Below are 19,372 nucleotides of genomic sequence, written 5' to 3'. Positions count from 1 at the left end.
TAATGTGCGGATTGAATCAATAACAATGGAAAAATAGTAATTAATTTGCATGAAAATCGATTTTTTGAATGGCTTATTTGGCATGGTAACTTGCATGGAAATGAAACATTGGGACTATTTCTGCACGGAATAACAGTGAAGATCCTGAACTTCTTCATGAACGAATTTGCATGGCTTTGGAATCTTCGAAGAGGACAGCTGGTGGTGTTGGACTTACATCTTCACTACACAGTTTACTATTCGTTTGCATGATAACCGATGTTCAGACGATAGGGGTTTCTCCGACAGGCGTACTAATCTCTCTGGCTTGGGTATGAAGCATGGGAAAGTTGACGATGAAGCTTTAATTTTCAACTTGAATAGCACGTATAGTATTTCCTGGATAGAGTGCATGACAAAGGATGCTTGCAAGATAGTATTTTTGGTGGATGCATAGTTTTCCGCGGCGTTGTCTAGATGATGTCTCCATGCTTCTGAATTTTCCGCGTGGATTTTCTTTATGACGATCGTTTCTCCGGTATTCCAACCGGCGTCTTCAGGTCGATGTCGGGATTCAATTTTTGGTGACTTAAATAGTTCATTCTTGGCGCCAATTTTTTTCATGCTGGATGCTGATAGGTCCTCCTTCTTTTTTCTCGCCAAGAATGAACTATAAAAGTCACAAAAAATTTAACCCCGACATCGACCTGAAGACGCCGGTTGGAATACCGGAGAAACTGTCGTCGCAAAGAAAACCACGCGGTGAAACCCAGAAGCATGGAGACATTAGTAGTTTATGGTGTCAGCATATTCTAAAACCAAGGATTTCCGCTCTTCATCGCCCAGGGACCAGAACAGTCCGCGTGGAGGAGCCACCGTCCCGTCGCAGCCGAACACTCCTTCCCCATCTCCACCAGCTACTTCTCCTAGCCTGGCCACGCCCCTTCTGGCCGCACAGCAGATCCAGCCAATCATCGACCTTCACAGAACGCCGCACGTTCTACCCCCTGGGCACCACCAGCCCATCCCGTTGCACCCCACAGCGGCAGCCATGTTGGGTCCGGCGGCGGCCATCTTGCCTCCGTCGGCCGCCATCTTGTCCCCCTCGGCGGCCATCTTGGCGACACCCCCCGCGGCCGTGATGCTCAACCCCACGACGGCTGCCGCCCTGCTGGGCAGTGCCCCCGGGGTCCTGTCGACGAGCAGATCGGTCGTGCAGTCTGAACCGGGCAGCGGTGGCAACGCGGAGATCCTAGACTTTAGCACGAAGGGCCGGAAACGTGGTAGAAGGCGAGATGGAGGTAGGGACAGCGGGGAGGACGGAGAAAGCGAGGAAGAGGGCGAGTCGGACATGGATCAGGACGAGTCCATTGAAGAGGAGGGCGGTGTGCTTAACCTCAGTAAACCCACCACACCCCAAGTCTCAACTCTAGACCTAAGCAGTCCCTTGGACCTCAGCGTGAACAGGCGGAAGAGACAGAGGCTAGCCAGCTCCGAAGATGTCTCCATATCCACCGTCCCTGGAACAGCTAGTCAGACACCACAGAATCTCCACGTCGGGGTCGGAACGCCAACCACATCAATGTCCCCACTAGCATCTCTTGCCTCTTCGATCGCTAGCCATCTCTTGCCTCACAGGCGGGGGTCACAGTCAGGCCGGTCGGAGGCGTTCAAACAGCCGCCGACTCCCTGGTCAGCTGCGGCGAACCCTGTCCCGCCAGGACAGAACCTACCTTACCCATTTTATCAAACCTCGAAATCTGCTCAGACCCACCACCACCACCATACTCCACCCACTACACAACACCAGTCCAATTCCTTAAGGCAGTCCTCCCCCGATCCCTGGAATGGGAAAGTCAAGGGCAGCATGTCTGGATCTCCTGGATACAGTCTTGCCTCCTCTGTCGCGCCCAGCGACGCGACGAAAGCCTTGGAGAAGATGAGCGAACTCAGCAAACTGGGGAGTGATTCCGTCAGGGAAGACGCCGCTGCGCTATCTTACCTTCGGCAACACCAGGGCGGCGCTGGAGGAGCCGGCGGGGGTTCGGTGTCCTCCCGACAGAGCGCGTGGCAATCTCACTGGCTCTCCAAAGGCGCGGAACAGGCGAGAGACGTGCTGAAGTGCGTTTGGTGCAGACAGAGCTTCCAGTCCCTCTCAGCACTAACCGTGCACATGAAGGAAGCCAAGCATTGCGGCGTGCAGGGAATGCCACAGGGTCAAGTACCTGTCAGCGTTGCCATATCTACTTCGCAGTCCACCCAGCAGTCCCCTTCGATGGTGCAGTCGACTTCAAATATATCCGGGAACACGGGGGGGAGCCAGGGAGGATCTGGCAACACCGCCTCCTCAGGAAACCAGCAGGGAGGGAAAGATCTCAGTTTGCTTATAAAGGAAACCATGCCCTTGCCGCGGAAGTTGGTGAGAGGGCAGGACGTTTGGCTTGGTAAGGGTGCAGAGCAGACAAGGCAGATTCTGAAATGCATGTGGTGTGGCCAGAGCTTCAGATCGCTCGCAGAGATGACGTCGCACATGCAGCAAACCCAACATTACACGAACATTGTCTCCCAGGAGCAGATTATCTCCTGGAAGTCTGCCGACGATAGAGGGGGCAGTGGGGGCGCTGGGGGTGCTGCTGGAGGTGGTGCAACCGGTGGCAGTACGGGTGGCAACTCAACCAACAGCACAACAGGTGGATCATCTGGCAACGCTGCATCTCAGGGTGGTCACGTGACAGCCGTCTTAACCTGCAAGGTTTGCGACGAAGCCTTCGGAAGCCTGAAGGAATTGTCAAACCACATGGTCAAGAACGCTCACTACAAAGAGCACATCATGAGGAGTATCACAGAAGGTGGCGCTGCCGGACAACTTGGCAACAGCGGGCAGGCAAGACGTAGAGCCGGGAGTGGAACTGGCAACAATGCCTCCGCAATGGCCGCCAGGGAAAAGAGGAAGAAGTCATTGCCGGTCAGGAAACTACTAGAATTAGAGCGAGCCCAGAATGAGCTAAAAAACGGTGGTGGGGATGGGAAAGGTAGCAACATGGCAATGCTTGGCAGCGCTGGAGGGGGAAGAATAACTTGCGAAAAGTGTGGGGAGAGAATAGAGACGGCCATGTTCGTGGAGCACATAAGGCAGTGCGTGGGGGGCAGTGTTGCCAGTTTGACCCATCAGCGGAACCTCCTCAAGAGCGCCCTCATGAGTGAGGTGCAGGAGGCTGCCACGGCGGCTGCGGCGGCCGCAGCGGGTGCCAGAACACCGGACGGAAACAGCCTACCACCCCCTCAAAGGCCAGGGTCGAAGCTGTCAACGCCTGATAAATCTGACAACACTGCTTCCTCCAAAAGCGATATGCCATTGGGTAGTGGCTTGCCTGGATCTTCCCCGTCTGTCCTCAACGCTATAGAGAAGCTTATCGAGAAGAGTTTCGACTCTAGAATGAGGCAGGGATACGCCGGAGGCGTGGGCGGTGGTCAGTCTGGCAACGTCGCGGCGGGATCCCAGCCAATCGGTTCAAGCATACTGAAGAGGCTTGGGATTGACGAAACGGTGGACTATACTAAGCCTCTCGTAGACCCTCACACTATGAATCTACTCAGGGGATACCACGCTTACGGTCAGTTTGGCGGACTACTCAACCCCGTCACGCAAGGTGGCGCCGGGAAACGCGAGAGGAGCGGGAGCGAGAGTAGTTCAGTTTCCGACCGCTGTGGAGGTGGCGGCTCCGTCACCCCGCCAGACAGGAGACAGAAGAGCTTGACTCCTAGATCAACCCCTGAAGCCATCCAGACATCTCCAGTTTCCACGCCCACCGCCGTAAACCTTGCGAATTCCACACCTCCCACGTCCCAGCCGGCTACGCCGATGGCTGGAGACGAGAAACGGGACAAGAAGGAGGACGTGGTCAGCAGCGAGGATGAGCACGATAAGGAAGGCTCCGTCACGGCGTCCGGGGAGGTGGATAGGGTGGCAGACTCTGATGACGCGAACCAGGACGCTAAGGATGCTGGGAAAACAGTTGACGGTAGGGATGCGGAGAGGGAAGGAGACCCAGAGGTCAAGAAAGAGGATGACGAAGAGGCCGCCAGCGATCGGGACCCCGAGGACGGTCAACCAGATGGGGATGTTGATGAAACGGCAGATAAAACCTCTGAGGACAAGGAGGAGAGGGCATCAAAGTCTTCCAAGACGGATGAGAAGGCGAAGATTGAGGTAAAGCTGGAGGATGTCAAAGTTGAAGATGACGGGGAAAAGGATGACGACTCCAGTAAGGGGAGTCCAAAGGCTCAGGCGGCCGGTAGTCTAGGAGCGCTCTCTTCCATGTTCGATAGCCTGTCTGGAGACACCGCTGGGGGTAGTCAGGCTGCGTCTTCTGGCTCAGCTACTGGTGTTACTACATCTCATCCATTGGCGGCTTTACAGAAGCTCTGCGACAAGACAGAGTCCCACCACAACCACGCTGGTTCCGCCGGGCACCAGTCAGTCTTAGCACGGTCGCCCAGTGTGGGTTCTACGAGCTCTACCCTCAACGCTAACTACCCTTCTTCCTCCAACACATCGCCAAGTAATCCAGGCGCGATCTTGGCTTTCAGCTGGGCCTGCAACGATGCGGTAGTCAGCGATTCCTTGCTCAAATGCGCCTTCTGCGAGACCCCTTTCGTGTCCAAGGGAGCTTACAGGCATCACTTGTCCAAGATGCACTTCGTCAAGGATGGACAGTTGCCAGAACCTTCCCCGGCAGGCTCAGGTGGGGGCAGTCAGGGAGCTCAGGAAGTCGGCAGTGCCAACTCGAGCGGTAGGAACGAGGTATCCTCGCCGAAGACGCAGGGCTCTGCGGGCGGCAGCACTGTCCAGGAAGCCAGAAGTCCACAGCTCTCCACGACGCCTCCTGGAACTAGCTCATCCGACGAGAGCCCGCACTCGAAATTTCTCAAGTATACGGAACTGGCGAAGCAACTCTCAAGCAAATACGTTTGAAGTGGCTGTATTAAGTTTTTGATCTCTAAAATTCAAGTTTATTGAAAGGTTTCCCCTTTCGATATCCCGCTCACGACGTTCAGGAGACTGGCTCAAGGGTGGGAATGAGGTTACTTGTTGCATTGTGACCAATTTGTGGGAAGTGTAAGCGTCCTATTAGGGCTGAACACATGCCAAATTCCACCAGCATTTTCCCTGATGACTGCATCAGTTTGCGAGTGATAAGTGACCACCATCCCTAACAGTTGTTGGTTCCTGATCGGTATGTACTGCTATGAAATCTTTTGAAATGCTCGCTGTTCTACAAGGGCGGCACATTTCGAAGTGTGTCCCTTTAGTTTTGATCTCTACCGTAATACTTTTGCAGTGTTCATCTCCTAAACGCATATTCCTGTGTAAAGTGTCGCAAATTCAGTGACCGTGGTGCATCCTTGTGACATATATTGATATTCCTCCGGCTCGGAAACTACAAAATGGCGTTCTAAAGTCATAAGGACGATCAACATTATCCTATGGGCCACCCAAGTGTGTTCTAACTTGGATGTCCGTGAGTGTGGTCCAAAATTTGGGTACACAGCGCAGTTGCTAAATTTTAATGCACTCTTGGGCCATGCAGAGAATGGCCGCAGTGTGGTGTATACGTCATAAACTCCTGGTGACGTCATGGGAGCTGAAGTTTAAATTCTTTGCGGCATAATTATTACGCAGGATAAACAAGAGAACGTTATAAACGTGAAACAATTGAAGAAAATTGTTCCTTGCCCTAACTAGCTGGGTATATACGACTAAAGGAAGGCTGATATTAAAAAAATTAATATATTAAGATGTGTAGAAGGATGTTTGCTCTATTTAAATGTGATCTGAGTGCAATAATTACATTAAGGGTTACTTAATATATTAACAATTGTAATTACTATAGTAATGATTCGATTTTAAATCGTTTGAAGGCCGTTGGCCATTGCCCTTTACACGATTGTGTTGTTCAATCTCAAGTATACGCGAGTATTCTCTTCAGTTCTTACTGTTAGAGCAAGGTACTGGAGTGTTTTGTGGACTGAAGCTTGTTTGTGTTCTTCCAAGAAGTGGTAATGATGGTATTTTGAAGGAGGTTTAGGCCTCATCAGTGTGCTATGCAGGTCGATTCAGTTATCAGAGGGAAAAAAAGAGAGTGACTACATTGTCAATGACAGGGAGTGCGTTTATGGGCCTTTGTTGAAGGATACGAGTTGCCTAGCAACATAGTGGGATCTGCCGCAAAGTTGATCAGACGTGAAAGAGTCGTGATGACGGTCAAAAGGACATCGCAAAAATAAATGGTTTGGCAACAATATGGTTTCCGAGGTTTATTCACTTCGCTCAACAATACCTCGGTAGAGATGTTCCCCGTAATGGTGGCAGGATTACAGTGCTTCGCGGTGTTGAAACTGCAAATAATGAAAACCATATTATTGTTTTGATGATGTGGCCTATAAGCGGCTTGTGTTTGACAATGTTTGAAGCAAAATTGTGTGTGGTGTTAAGCTGATCAAATTTATTGAATGTTTTTGATACGTCGGCTCGGACGAAAGTGTCTGGTCTTGAATAGGATGTGTCGAAAGATCTTGCTCACCGTCGAAAAAAATGTATCTAAACAATCGCTTCTCGATTCCTGGGCAGGTCCGGCCGTAATCTATCGATAGATCGGTACAGTCGATCCATCGTGCAATTAATCGATGCTCACAAACACTTACTTGAAAAACTTACCTCTGATGGACCGTGGAATGAGGACTTTAAGTGTGTTTTTTTAGAAACAGTGATCTTCCTCAGAAAAACATATTTGGCAGTATTAAATTTTTTGTTCAATTTTTCATGATGGTTACTATTCTTGTTTTTTTTTAAATGCTATTATCTTTGTGTGTGATATCAGACATTTGGGTGGATGTGAGTGGTGGAAAATTCGTTTGTGTGAGTGTAAATATATACATACTATGTATTAAAAAAAAAAATATATATAAATAGATTTTAAAATTCAGGAAAATTTTGACCTAAAAAAAAGGCTAAGTTAATATGCGTAAGGCGGCGGAAAAATTGATCGAATTTGGATTTGCATTTGTGCAAGATGGGCATAAGATTTGCGAATATCAATTCAGGACAGCGAAATGCAAATGAAGTCCTATCTAACTTGGAATTTGTCGTTATATGACCATTAAGGGCTATCCGTGAAGCAAAAAAGGCGCAGGAAACTTTTAAAAGGTGAAGTAGAGTGGTATTCCTGTATTTGGCGAAACTATGGACATATTTTTTTCGTGAAATCATATGCTTTCCTAAATGATATTAATTTTTTAAAAAGTTTTTCCTAGTTATTGCCTAATTGAAGAGCTCCAACGTTTATTCATCACAAAAGCGTATCCAACAAACCACATAAATTTGAAATAATTTTTCTATCAATCAGGAATGATGATTATGAATCAGTTCTGATCAATATTTCCGATTACTTACTCCTTCGCAATTCTTTTTGGTCAATTTAAAATTTAACTCAATCAATTTAAACATAATATTTATTACAATTTTTTATTATTTTTTAAATTTGGTACAATTTAGCAAAAATCCTGGCGTATTTCATAATGTCAAAACATTAACGAAACCGTGTAAGATCAGTGTACACGGTAGTTGCTATTGAACCGTATAAAGACGTCATGTTTACAGCGGTTTTTGAGCCCTTAAAAAACGGGAGATATCCAATTATTACTTCGCAGTAAGTAGTTAAACTACACTTTTTCCAAGAAAAAATATCTTCAAGCGAATGCGTGTATGGTTTAATCAATAATCATTATTAAAAATAAATGAATCTGAAGCTATAATTATAGCTATCCAGTGTAAATAAATAATTTATTTCTACAGTTAAAAGTTTTAACAAAAAAAGTTTCTAAAGCAATTGTAAAAGTCAACAAATCTTTTTTTTTTGGAATCAAAAACATAATTATACTGTACATATTCTTATGCTTAAGGTTCATGAGTGATACTCGAAATAATAGAAGGAAATTTTCGTCAAATATGACACAGTTGTCTAGGAAGTTTTTTTTATTCCGTGAGGGAAGAATTGCAAAAAAATATATATCGTGTCTGGAAAACCTGTCGGCTGAAGGGATAGTTCAATGTTTGATGCAAAATTGGAGACGAAATTGAGTAGAAAATTTTATTTAAATTTAACGGAAGGTTGGTCGCCATTATCTTGGCATGAACTTAGTGCAAGAATAAGTAAAGTTAACAGATTTTTTATTTTATAAAATTTCTGTTTTGAAAAATTGGCCAAAAAGTAGCCGAATTAAGGACCTATTCGAAAGCTTCAATAATCAGGTCAATTCGTATTTCAGTTCACTTGACGACAAAAGACAACGATCTTATACATGAATGTTTAAGGATTATCTCCGACGGAGGAGAACTCTAGCGGTTATCTCCGAGAGTAAAAAAAATTGAGCATCGCTTTTCCAATTCCTACGTACCGAAATCATTATTGCGATGTTGCCCGCTAGATGTCTCCTGGTAATAATAGATCGTTTTGTCGCGTCATCAAGTGAAACAGGAGTCAAGTTGATCACTGATGCTTTCAAATATGCCCCAAAGGTTTTAATGAGTCGATTCTAGTGGATTTTCTGCGAGCAAAACATTTTTTTTGGAGCTAAGCGAATGTCAACAAGTAATTTCAAGATAGAACTTTGAAAATTGAGTATACTTTTTGTGAGACGGTTGATGAGGAGTTGTGTGAAACATATTGTATCCATTTCAATGCTGTGATTGTCCTTAAAGAGAAAAACGAGGTAACATTTACTTTGATTTGAGTGAATGATTGTTTGTATGACTGAATTTTGAGTACGAGTGCTATGGTATGACGTACGAGACTCGCGGTAGCCAAATGGAAGATTCTGCCATCAACTTCTGCGAAGCACCAATGAGCCATTTAATTTTTTTTCCATCCGTCAAATTTACACTATTAAATGTATTCCATATTTCCTATATTTCTATCTCACGGTTGGTTATTCCCCACAAAAAAAACTTCTTCTTTTTGTGGTTTCCATATGATTTTTTAAACCAATTTTTTAACTTACGTTTCGCCTTTAGTTGCGGAGACTTCTTCAGGTTTATGCCATCGTTGTACGAGGCACGGTTCTTAAGGGTTTTACATTTACAAATGAGGAGAGTAAACTTTCGCTGTGCACCAAGTCTTGGTGTAAATCATCCCGGTGTTTTCGGTTTACCAGACGGGCTATGAAGTATTAGTCATTCTATATTTCCAATCTTTCTATCTCACGGTTGGTTATTCCCCACAAAAAAAACTTCTTCTTTGTGTGGTTTCCATATGATTTTTTAATCATTTTTTATCTTACGTTTCGCCTTTAGTTACGGAGACTTCTTCAGGGTTATGCCATCGTTGTACGAGGCACGGTTCTTAAGGGGTTTACATTTACAAATGAAGAGACTCGACGTTTCGCCAAACACCAGGTCTAGGTGTAAATCATCCTGGTGTTTTCGGATTACCGGACGAGCTATGAAGTATTTGTCATTCCATATTTCCAATCTTTCTCTCTCATGATTATGCTATTTCACCACAAACTTCTCTCTTGGGTGGTTTGCACATGATTTTTTAAAATCAATGAACTGACGTTTTGCCTTTAGTTTTTTTGACATCTTCAGGGTCAATTCACGGCTCTTAAGGGGTTTACAATTTTAACTCTTTATTAACGCATAGCTGATTCTGGAAGATATTAAATTCCAAGGCTTTACATTTTAAAATTGTGTAGTTTTTCTAATCAATCGTGATTATTGTGGCAGCTAGAAATTTCGCCGTTAAAATTTACAGCACAAAAGAATACCTAGTTTACATGTTACCTGAATATAGCTGAAAGTTTACACACAGTTTTTCATGTTGGTTTGAGGGTACATCAGGTTGTAATGGATTAAATCAAGGGAAACAACGTTTTGCTGAGAACCAGATTCAGTTTTAAATCATCCCACTGTTTTTGGATTTCATTTTGACCAGACGGTTTTTTTAAGTATCTTTCCTTTAGCTGAGAATTTTATTTTCGTGAAGTTAAGTTATTTTTTAAAGTTTGTGTTTCCCTAATGTCAGCGGCATGTTCAGCGATAAAAATGTGTCAGACTTATAGTCTGAATATATTCCTCCTAATCTATTTTGGCTTTTTTCTTCCCGTTTCACGAAAATAACCAATTAATTAGTAAATCTTGTAAAGACCAAATTTTTACAATGTTTTTTCAATTTTCATAATTTTTTGGTTGAATCTCATCTCATTTAAAACGTACCTCGCTAAAACAAATACGGATTTCACGGGCCAATTACTTTTGAAAATCACTATCCATTCAAGAATGCTATGATTATTACCTCGACGCCTTATTTTTCACTATTAAGTGAAAAAGTATCCAACGCCGAATGTGGTTTTTAATGTAAATATTTGTTACGAATTTCTAATCATTTTTATACAATTCACTGTAGTACTCAATAAAATTCAAGGAACATGGTTCCTCTCGAAGACATAAATGGTGCAAAGATGCTATGATATTAATTAAATTGACTCTTGTTTATTTATGAATCTCAGTATGCTTTAATTTTTTTATTAAGGGTATTTTATTTATATTTATGAAGGGTTTTGTTTGGGGGAAAATATATTATATCCTATATTTCCCATGAAACTGCCGAAAGAAACGTACGGAGTATCTGTTATCCTGCGACTAAAAATCACCTGGTTGACCAATCAAACGCAAAATTAATCATTTCTTAATCACATGCAGGAGTTTCTAATACTAGATTGAAACTATAAATCTCCAATCCCATTGCCTTTGTAGGATGAGCAAATATTCAAATATGTCTGTAATAGAATTCACTTGATAATTTCTTCAAGGTACTATTCATAAAGCCCAATTTAATTCAGTTTTTACAAAATATCTTCTAATATTATTATATTTGTTAATTTATTCGTATTACAACCTTCCATTAAGCGCCATCTTGGAATCCATTTTGATGACGTCACCCTGGAAAAAAATTCTCAAAAATCGTTTTGTGGCTCAAACAATTGTTCAAAAACCGACTGGTGCTTATTGTTGTGGCATAGTCGTTCACTTGGCTACCGCGGTCAGGTATGTTGATTTTATCTCAACGTATAAACAAATTGCTCACTCGAGAAACTGAACTTTGAAGTAAAGTTGAATGCAAGAAAACTATTACGGAGAGAGGGATAGTTTGTGTGAGAGGTGAGTGGGTTAAAAATGGTCAGTGCATGACCCCTAAATCACCCATGTGTGTACACCTCAATGATATGAGGTGTAATGGTTTAATTGTCGTTTGTAATTAATTGAAAACAGCGTGATTTTCACATCATATCCAAATAATGTAATTAATGATTGAATTAAGAAAATAAACAAGCTTCATTTGTATTTAAAATTTAAATCGAGTGTTATCCTTGTCTTATTTATTGCATCATCCCATTCCCCATTAATATCCATCCTTCTTCGTGAAAAGTTTATTGTAAAAGAAGTAAGTATAAGGAGAGAAAAGGATATCTGATGCTTTCTCGGCGTACACCGGTAGTGATGGCTGTTCGGGTGCTCCAACGGGTGATCTCCTTCACGGCTGCCGACGTTTCGGGCCACGAGTCCTACCCCAAGTCCAAGTTCTTGTCCTTTATTCGGATCTCTATGGCCTCCTTCGTAATCTTTTCCCAACATTTCTTCTCTCGAGAAAGACTCGTATCTCTGTATTCTTTGGGAGGATGTGAAGATCATCCCTTCAATAGGGATGGTGGTTACTCCCTCAGTAACGTCTGGAAACCCGTGTTTAATAGAATCCGATTGGTTTACAACAAGGACCAATCAGAGGGTACCTGATATCCCAGCACCGCTATATATAACACGAACGCTTTCGTCACCACCGTAATCTACCTTGGCACGTTGGTGACCATTGCGTTGAGTTTATTATATATACAGTAGAATCCGGTTAATTGGGACATATCGGGACTTGTGCACTTTGCCCCAATTAGGCGAACTACCCTGTATATGGGCATAAACAAACGTTGAAATGATTGAAAAAAGACTAAATAATGTTTATAATTCAACATAGGTTTATTAAACTATTAATTTGATCAATAAAATAGGTTTATTAAACTATTGATTTGATTAATAAATCAGCGAGTTAAGGTAATTCATTTTCATTTTTAAGAATCATAACAATTTGGTTAAAAATATTTTTCACAGCCTGGGGCGACGCTGAATGAATGTCTTATACTAAGTCCTATTAAAGAAAAATCCTATCCTCCTTCGGATAGTATAACAACAAGAGCTTTCAAAATAGCGCAAGAATAGGAACAATTGTGAAAAATAAGAGTAAATCAAAGGGGGAAAATATAAAAAAATAGCATTCTGAAAACAAAAAAATTTAATTTAGTCGCGAGTATAGAGTCTATGTCGCCGACTCATGGCCCAATACAGCGGCATGCTGTCCCAATTAAGCGGAGAATACTCTGGGATATTCCTCTATTGGGTTCTGTTCTTCAAAATCTGCCCCAATTAAGCGGCTGCCCCAAGTAACCGGTGGACCCATTAAACGGAATATACTGTGTTTCATTTGAACCGTGGTGGCCTGACGGTGGTTTTACGGGTTTCCCACCTCCTTAGGGCAAATGCCGGGCCAACACCACTCCCGTACCAGTGACAAATCCCCAGTAACGCCAAAGAGACACAAGCCTATACCAGCTTCATGAGCTGTTGTTATGTTAATACTTCAAATTTTATGTAATTGTTAAGTTGCTCGTGAATAAAACAAATTTTGAACTATGAACTTGAACGAGAAAGACCACCCGGTGGAGCACCCAAATAGCCTTCACTACCAAGTAGAAGGAGACTTCAGCTATCGACGATCACCGTGGGCGAAATGAAGGATTATCCATCGCCGTTTATACTCACCTTAGGCGAGGGCATGGTGCATAAGTGGACTCGAACGGAAAACAAAAAAGTAGTGAAAACATACGGAACTGACTATAGTCTATTCACGTTATGCTTGCGGGTGAGCTTTCGTGAGAGTCCGGACACTCTCGGATGACTTCGCTGATGGGGGAGGGGTAGCACCGAGAGAGAGAGAAGGATCGAACATAATGCTGCCAAATGTACGTAGCCCTCCTACTTTGTTACTGAAAACGTGTGAGTCATAGGTGGCCTCTGTTTTTTTGGCCCCGGCGCCGAGACAATATACCTACTCATTTGGAAGGCATTGGGGATAATCCTTTCACAGAAGCCCATGACATTGTCAGCTACCGCGCTGAATGAGGTGCCGTTGGCGGAAGGCAAAATTTGTCGCATACAAGGAGAACGCGTGAGGTTTGGCAACACTGCTCCACGAGCAGATTCACGAAGTTCACTCGGCGGAGGTCTGAGAGCGACTGACTGAGGCCACGCCTACTGTTTGCTGATTGGCAAAGGCAAAGTCACATGTCGAGAAACTTTCCATCCCCTTAACTCCACTTGCTTTGGCCACACCAGCTCACCCGCAGAGATAAAATGAACCGATTATAAATAGCTCCAAAACAGTTTATTGAAATAAAGTAGAGATAAACAAGCAGCGAGATGAATACATCGTAAGATTACGGTGTTCTATTGTCAATATCGGCGTCTTTAGAAAAAATATTGCATAAAATAATAAAAATATTAATGTTACAGTCACATAACGATTGTGTTGGACTCCAACGGGAAACAAAAAAAAGTGAATACGTACGATTTTACTAAAGAGCTCCAGGGCAATTCATTTAAAAAAAGTATCTATTAATAAGCATCGTAAGATTACGGTGTTCTATGGTCAAGAGCGGAGTCTATAGAAAGAAATATTGCACAAAACAATAAATATATTAATTTTTACAGTCACATAACAATTATTCTGGACTCCAACGGAATAAAAAAGAAGCGGATACATACGGACATAAAATAAGAGTTTCCAGACAGTTTATTGAAAAAATTATCGATAAATCAACAATAAGTAGACCTATTCGCAGGATTATAGTGATTTAAGGACAGTGGGGACATTGATAGAAAATATTGATTTTATTTTAGTTTATAGGATATTTAGGAGTGCGACAAGGCTGTACATTGTCACCCGTAATTTTCAACGTTTACATTGAAAAAGCCATTAATGAAATCAAAGAAAAGGAATTGGGAGTGAATATCCATGGAGAAAAAATTAGCATGCTAAGATTTGCCGATGACATAGCCGTTATAGCGGAAACAGAGAAGGATTTGAAAAATATTCTGGTTTATATGGGTAGGGTCATGAGTAGATATCAACTGAAAATAAGCACGAAGAATACCAAGATCTTAGTATGCAGTAGAAGAAAAGAAGTCAAGACCAACATTAAAATAGGGAGGCAAAAACTGATAGAGGTGGATGAATTCTGTTATTTGGGAAGCAAGATAACTAGTGACGGGAGAAGCAAGAAAGAAATTATCAGCAGAATAGCCCAGGCGAAGAGAGCATTCCACCAAAAGAGAGACCTGCTTACAGCGGGAAACTTAAATATGGAAGTAAAGAAACAATTTATAAAAACCTACATCTGGAGTATGCTCCTATACGGAAGTGAGGCATGGACAATGACCGCAGCGGAGAAAGCAAGGATAGAGGCCTTTGAAATGTGGTGCTACAGAAGAATGATGAAAATCAAATGGATCGACCGAGTTAGTAACGAGGAAGTCCTAAGAAGGGTAGGAGAGAAGAGAAGCCTCATGAAAACCTTGATAAGAAGACCGTACAACCTTATAGGCCACATCTTGAGACATGATGGCCTGATGAAGACAATCGTCGAAGGACAAGTGGAAGGCAAGAATGGAAAAGGAAGACTCCGAACAAAATATACAAGTAAAGAGAGATGTGAAAGAGAAGAAATACGTAGGTGTGAAAAGATTAGCTGATAGGAGAGCTGAGTGGAGAGCTGCGTCAAACCAATCCTAGGATTGTTGAACAGTGATGATGATGAGGATATTTAGAATCCTCCATATTATTTCCACTCTATAGATACCCTTTTGCATTACATGTATGCACTCCTTATGCAGGCAATGCAGATATCATGAGGCTCACACGTCCTCAATATGACGTCGCCCGAGAAATACGTTTTTGGCGCGAAATTCAAGTTGAAACTTTAAACTGCTCTAAGGGCGAAATTATTAGGAGCTCAATGGTAAAATTTGGTGAGAGCCTTTCTTACACCCATTGCATTATAAATCAAACATGAGATTTGGTAGCGTAATCCCTTCCATTCGAACATCAAAGGACTTGTAAAAAAACTTCAGTAACGAAAGGACTAGTGGTAAAACTTCAGGACTAGTAAAAAAAGGAAACACATTCGAGTACAGTAGGGTGATCCTTTTTTTTCGAATTTACTTCGGAACGCCCTCTAATTTCATGTCACCTGGCGTAAAAACACATCCCGTAAAATATTATTTCAATTGTATAACGGGAAAACTTGCCGCATCGCACTCAAAGTTGAGAAATTTTGGAATTTTTGGCTTTTTTCCGGATATGAATGGCTATAAGTAGGCGCTGGTATTTTTCAGCTGATTTTCTGTTGTATCCAACGAAACATTGGACATTTGACATGCTGTACCTAAAATATATCCCAATTGTCACCAGTGGTTCCCGAGATTTTAGCCCGAGGAGTGAGCGCGCGCCACCCCACGCCAAAATCGGAATTTGCCTTATGGGGTTTCAATTTTTAAAAAATTGACACAGAAAAAAGCCTGAATTACATTGACCAAGATGTCAATTCTTAGGTTTTCGGACAAGAGAAAACCGAGAATAACACTTTTATTCACGAAAATTCAACCGTTGACCCAGTAAGGTCACAGTCAAGACCATAAGGGTGACAAAAAGAATAGAATGCCAACAAAGGTGTCGATCTAAGGATTTTAAAGGGTGCCCAAGTCAATGGTATTGTCTGTATAGACTACATTGGTCATTAATAATACCTTTCCAAAATCGGTTATTTTCTTCACCTGTGTAGTGAGCATTCGGTTTATTCGTTATTTTCCCTGTACTCGCTTTCCAGAAACAAATGGTCATCAATTCAAAAGATCAATATCTTTATTACATTGTTGAACTCAGTTTTTTGGCCAAGTTTATATTTATATTTAGTGCAATTGCACGATTTTGTGGCGTGTTCCGAATTGCGAACACGATTGAAAACGCAATTAAAGATTTCAGTTCAGGTTTTCCATCATAATATCTCTTAAATAGTTGTTAAATAAATGGAATATGCAAAAAAATGATAAATACCAGTTGATAAGTTAGTATAACAATATATATTACATTGTCAAACTCGCTCTCCAGTAATGCCTCGTTCGTTTTACGATTGTTCCTACAATCGTTGGAACTATCGTGCATTCACACGACGATGGTTGAAACCTGTGCTGCCCTCTAGTGCTGACATCTAAAGTGAACGAGAAATTGACGCTAAGCAAGGCTGTTGAGGCATGCAGGGTCAAGATATTGCTGTATTCAACGTGTTTTCAACGAATAGTTTTTCTTCCGCCCATATTCTTCCTGTCAAAGGACAAATCCGTGAATAAAAAATAGAGGGAAGGGAGCTTCATGAACTTTTCGTCTTTCTCTTGTCGCTTCCGTTTCCGGTCTCCCAGCGCCTAACCATCGTAAAGTGGCAACGTTCGGAACTACAGTAAGTATTGTCAGGGCATGCATTCACACGGCTGGTTCGGCCAAATATCGTTAGAATGATCGCTCGGAAAATCGTAATCTAATCGTGGCATAAAAAATATTATGCGAAAAATCCACAGAGAAAAAATCATTCGCCTTGACCGGGATTCGAACCCGGATCCCTCGATTTCCGGCCGAGTGCTTTAGCCAGTTAAGCTACCGAGGCGTCATTCTTCCCTGTGGAAATTTTATGTTTATACACCTCTATGTGTTTTGTTTTCTTACTCATCTCACCAGGGAAGAATGACGCCTCGGTAGCTTAACTGGCTAAAGCACTCGGCCGGAAATCGAGGGATCCGGGTTCGAATCCCGGTCAAGGCGAATGATTTTTTCTCTGTGGATTTTTCGCACAATTGTGCATTGCGGGTGACTCCCGTAAAGTTATCACCGTGGCTAGTCCCGGTATACTTAAATTTAATAAAAAATATTAATTTTCTTAAGAGATCAATATATATTACATTGTTAAACTCGCTCTCCGGCCACAAGTGCTCTTTTATTCAAAATATCAATATTTATATTACTTTGTTAAACTTAGTTTTTTGGTCAAGTGTACATTTATTTCCCAAGCGATGGCAAAATTTTGTGTCTTGTTCCCATTTGGGAATATACTTGAAACCGCATTAAAATTTTTTTCGGGTTTTCATTCATAATATCTCTTGATTAGCTGTAAAATGAAATGGATATGCAAAACAATAATAAAAATCATTTGGTAATTTTTATTTGTCTTTAAAGGGTTACCTTAAATTTTAAGGAAAAATTCAATATGCCCTTCAAATTCAGCAAATACTGGCCTTATTGTTAATCCTTCAGAAAAAAAGAAAAATCGTGAACATCTCAACTGTACCACAAAAAAAACCTTTAAAGAAAAAACAGAAAAAATAATTGATGAATTCTTCTCAAAAACTCCAATCCCGAAAATTTTTTAGTGCAAGCTCTAGTTTGTCATGAATATCTCAACAGTATGCACTGAATTGTTGAGGCCTTTACTTTGTAGAATTCCATTTTATGGTTGGAAGGAAATTACTTAGCTTTTCTACAAAAACACACACTTTATTGCCGACTAGTTTCGGTTACACTGTACCATTCTCAAGACGAGTGATACACATAAGAATTTGCCGGTATATATACTCTGTGGTCGGGTGATTGGAGGGGAAAAGGATTGGAGGGAGTATCACCCGACCACAGAGTATATATACCGGCAAATTCTTATGTGTATCACTAGTCTTGAAGATGGTACAGTGTAACCGAAACTAGTCGGCAATAAAGTGTGTGTTTTTGTAGAAAAGCTAAGTAATTTCCTTCCAACCATATCTCAACAGTACCACAGAAAAAAAACCTTGAAGGAAAAACAGAAAAAATTATCGATGAATTCTTCCCGGGTTGTCAGCCAGGTTAATTCTTTCGTATAAGCTGACGTTTCGGTAGATGACTTGTCTCCTATCTTCAAGGCCGTGTTACTTCATGAAAGTCCAATTTCACACTGAACTGGATCGACCGTTTACCGAGGACAACAATGCGGCTCAGGTGTCGTCCGATTGGCTGTAGGTCTTTTGAAATTCTTGACGTTCAACCCTTATGTTTTTCATATAGCTGATAACAGGTCTCCATGTATTGCTAAGATGAAAGTCGGTGTCCCGATGGAAATGTTTTGGATTGAGGCGGATCTCGATGGCTTCCTTGATTACGCGGTCCCAGTAACGTTGTGCGTGGCAAAGAATTTTAGTATCTCCCCATATAATAGCATGGTCTTCGTTAATTCTACGATCCGCCACGGCCGACTTTTCTGGTTGCGCTAATCTGAAGAATCTTCGGTGTTCTTTCAGCCTTGTCTCAATCGTTCGGCTTATCTTCCCACATATATGTAATAAGTAATAATATTCGCAGAAAAAATAATATTTCCGCATTGTTAATACAGGTAAAGGAGGCTAGTAAAAGGGTATTCACTCATGAACTTGCTTTTGAAGACAAATCAAACGCGACGGCAATATGGCTGAAGTTGAAGAGGAAAGAAGGAAAAAAAAACTTTTCCCAGGGAACGGTTTTGGTCCGCAGACACCCACGTCGTCACGGCAACGGATAAATAACTCACACGAGAAAGGCGGGAAAAATTTCCAGTCGGCCGCCATCTTCTCGACGTCCCAATAACAACAAATCATTCGAAGATATAAAAAGATAGGCAGTTGCGAGATAGAAAGAAAGAGAGGACCAGTTGTCACGTATTTCTTAAGATTTCATTCCTGCTTCCTTCTCGATCTTTCCCGGACTCGCCTCAAATCTACATATTGATTCATTATTATTGCTCGGTGGGTATAAAGCTTAAAAGCGAAGGACATTTGGAAAACTGGTTGACACTAACGCACATGATTTGTGATGGAGCGTTGGAAAGGTATCATTTCGTAAAAAAAAGGTTCTTAATATAGACGAAAAAGGTGACGCAATGTAGGAGGCCATGATGGAAATCTTCCTTGTTTACAAATGGCGTCTCCGAATCAAGTTTGAAACACTTTTCCGCATCGAAATCTTTTTAACATTCTGTTTTTTATTTCACGGGAAGTAATATTGAATTATAAAGGTTGGACGAATATTTAAGGTTATAATCGTCTGAAAAAATAATCTTTGAACTTAATTGAACGAGAGTTTCGACGACGTACCACCACTATGATTCCAAAATCTGACCCATT

At 42.1% G+C, this 19,372-nt stretch overlaps 1 protein-coding gene across 1 annotated transcript in view; it reads left to right on the top strand.

Moving 5' to 3' along the window:
- The window catches only part of LOC124172663 (protein teashirt-like), a 317,731-nt gene extending 306,338 nt beyond the window's left edge, over positions 1-11,393 (top strand). Inside the window, exon 3 of the mRNA XM_046552119.1 lies at positions 826-11,393. Coding sequence (XP_046408075.1) covers positions 826-4,954 — 4,129 coding nt within the window. The 3' untranslated portion in view covers positions 4,955-11,393. The remainder of the gene's footprint in view (positions 1-825) is intronic.
- Positions 11,394-19,372: the final 7,979 nt, after the last annotated feature.

Source organism: Ischnura elegans, assembly GCF_921293095.1.
Source record: "Ischnura elegans chromosome 13 unlocalized genomic scaffold, ioIscEleg1.1 SUPER_13_unloc_2, whole genome shotgun sequence".
NCBI classification, from domain to species: Eukaryota; Metazoa; Arthropoda; class Insecta; order Odonata; family Coenagrionidae; genus Ischnura; species Ischnura elegans.
The sequence above is the reverse complement of the archived record's forward strand: the minus strand, read 5'-3'. Positions and strand labels throughout refer to the sequence as shown.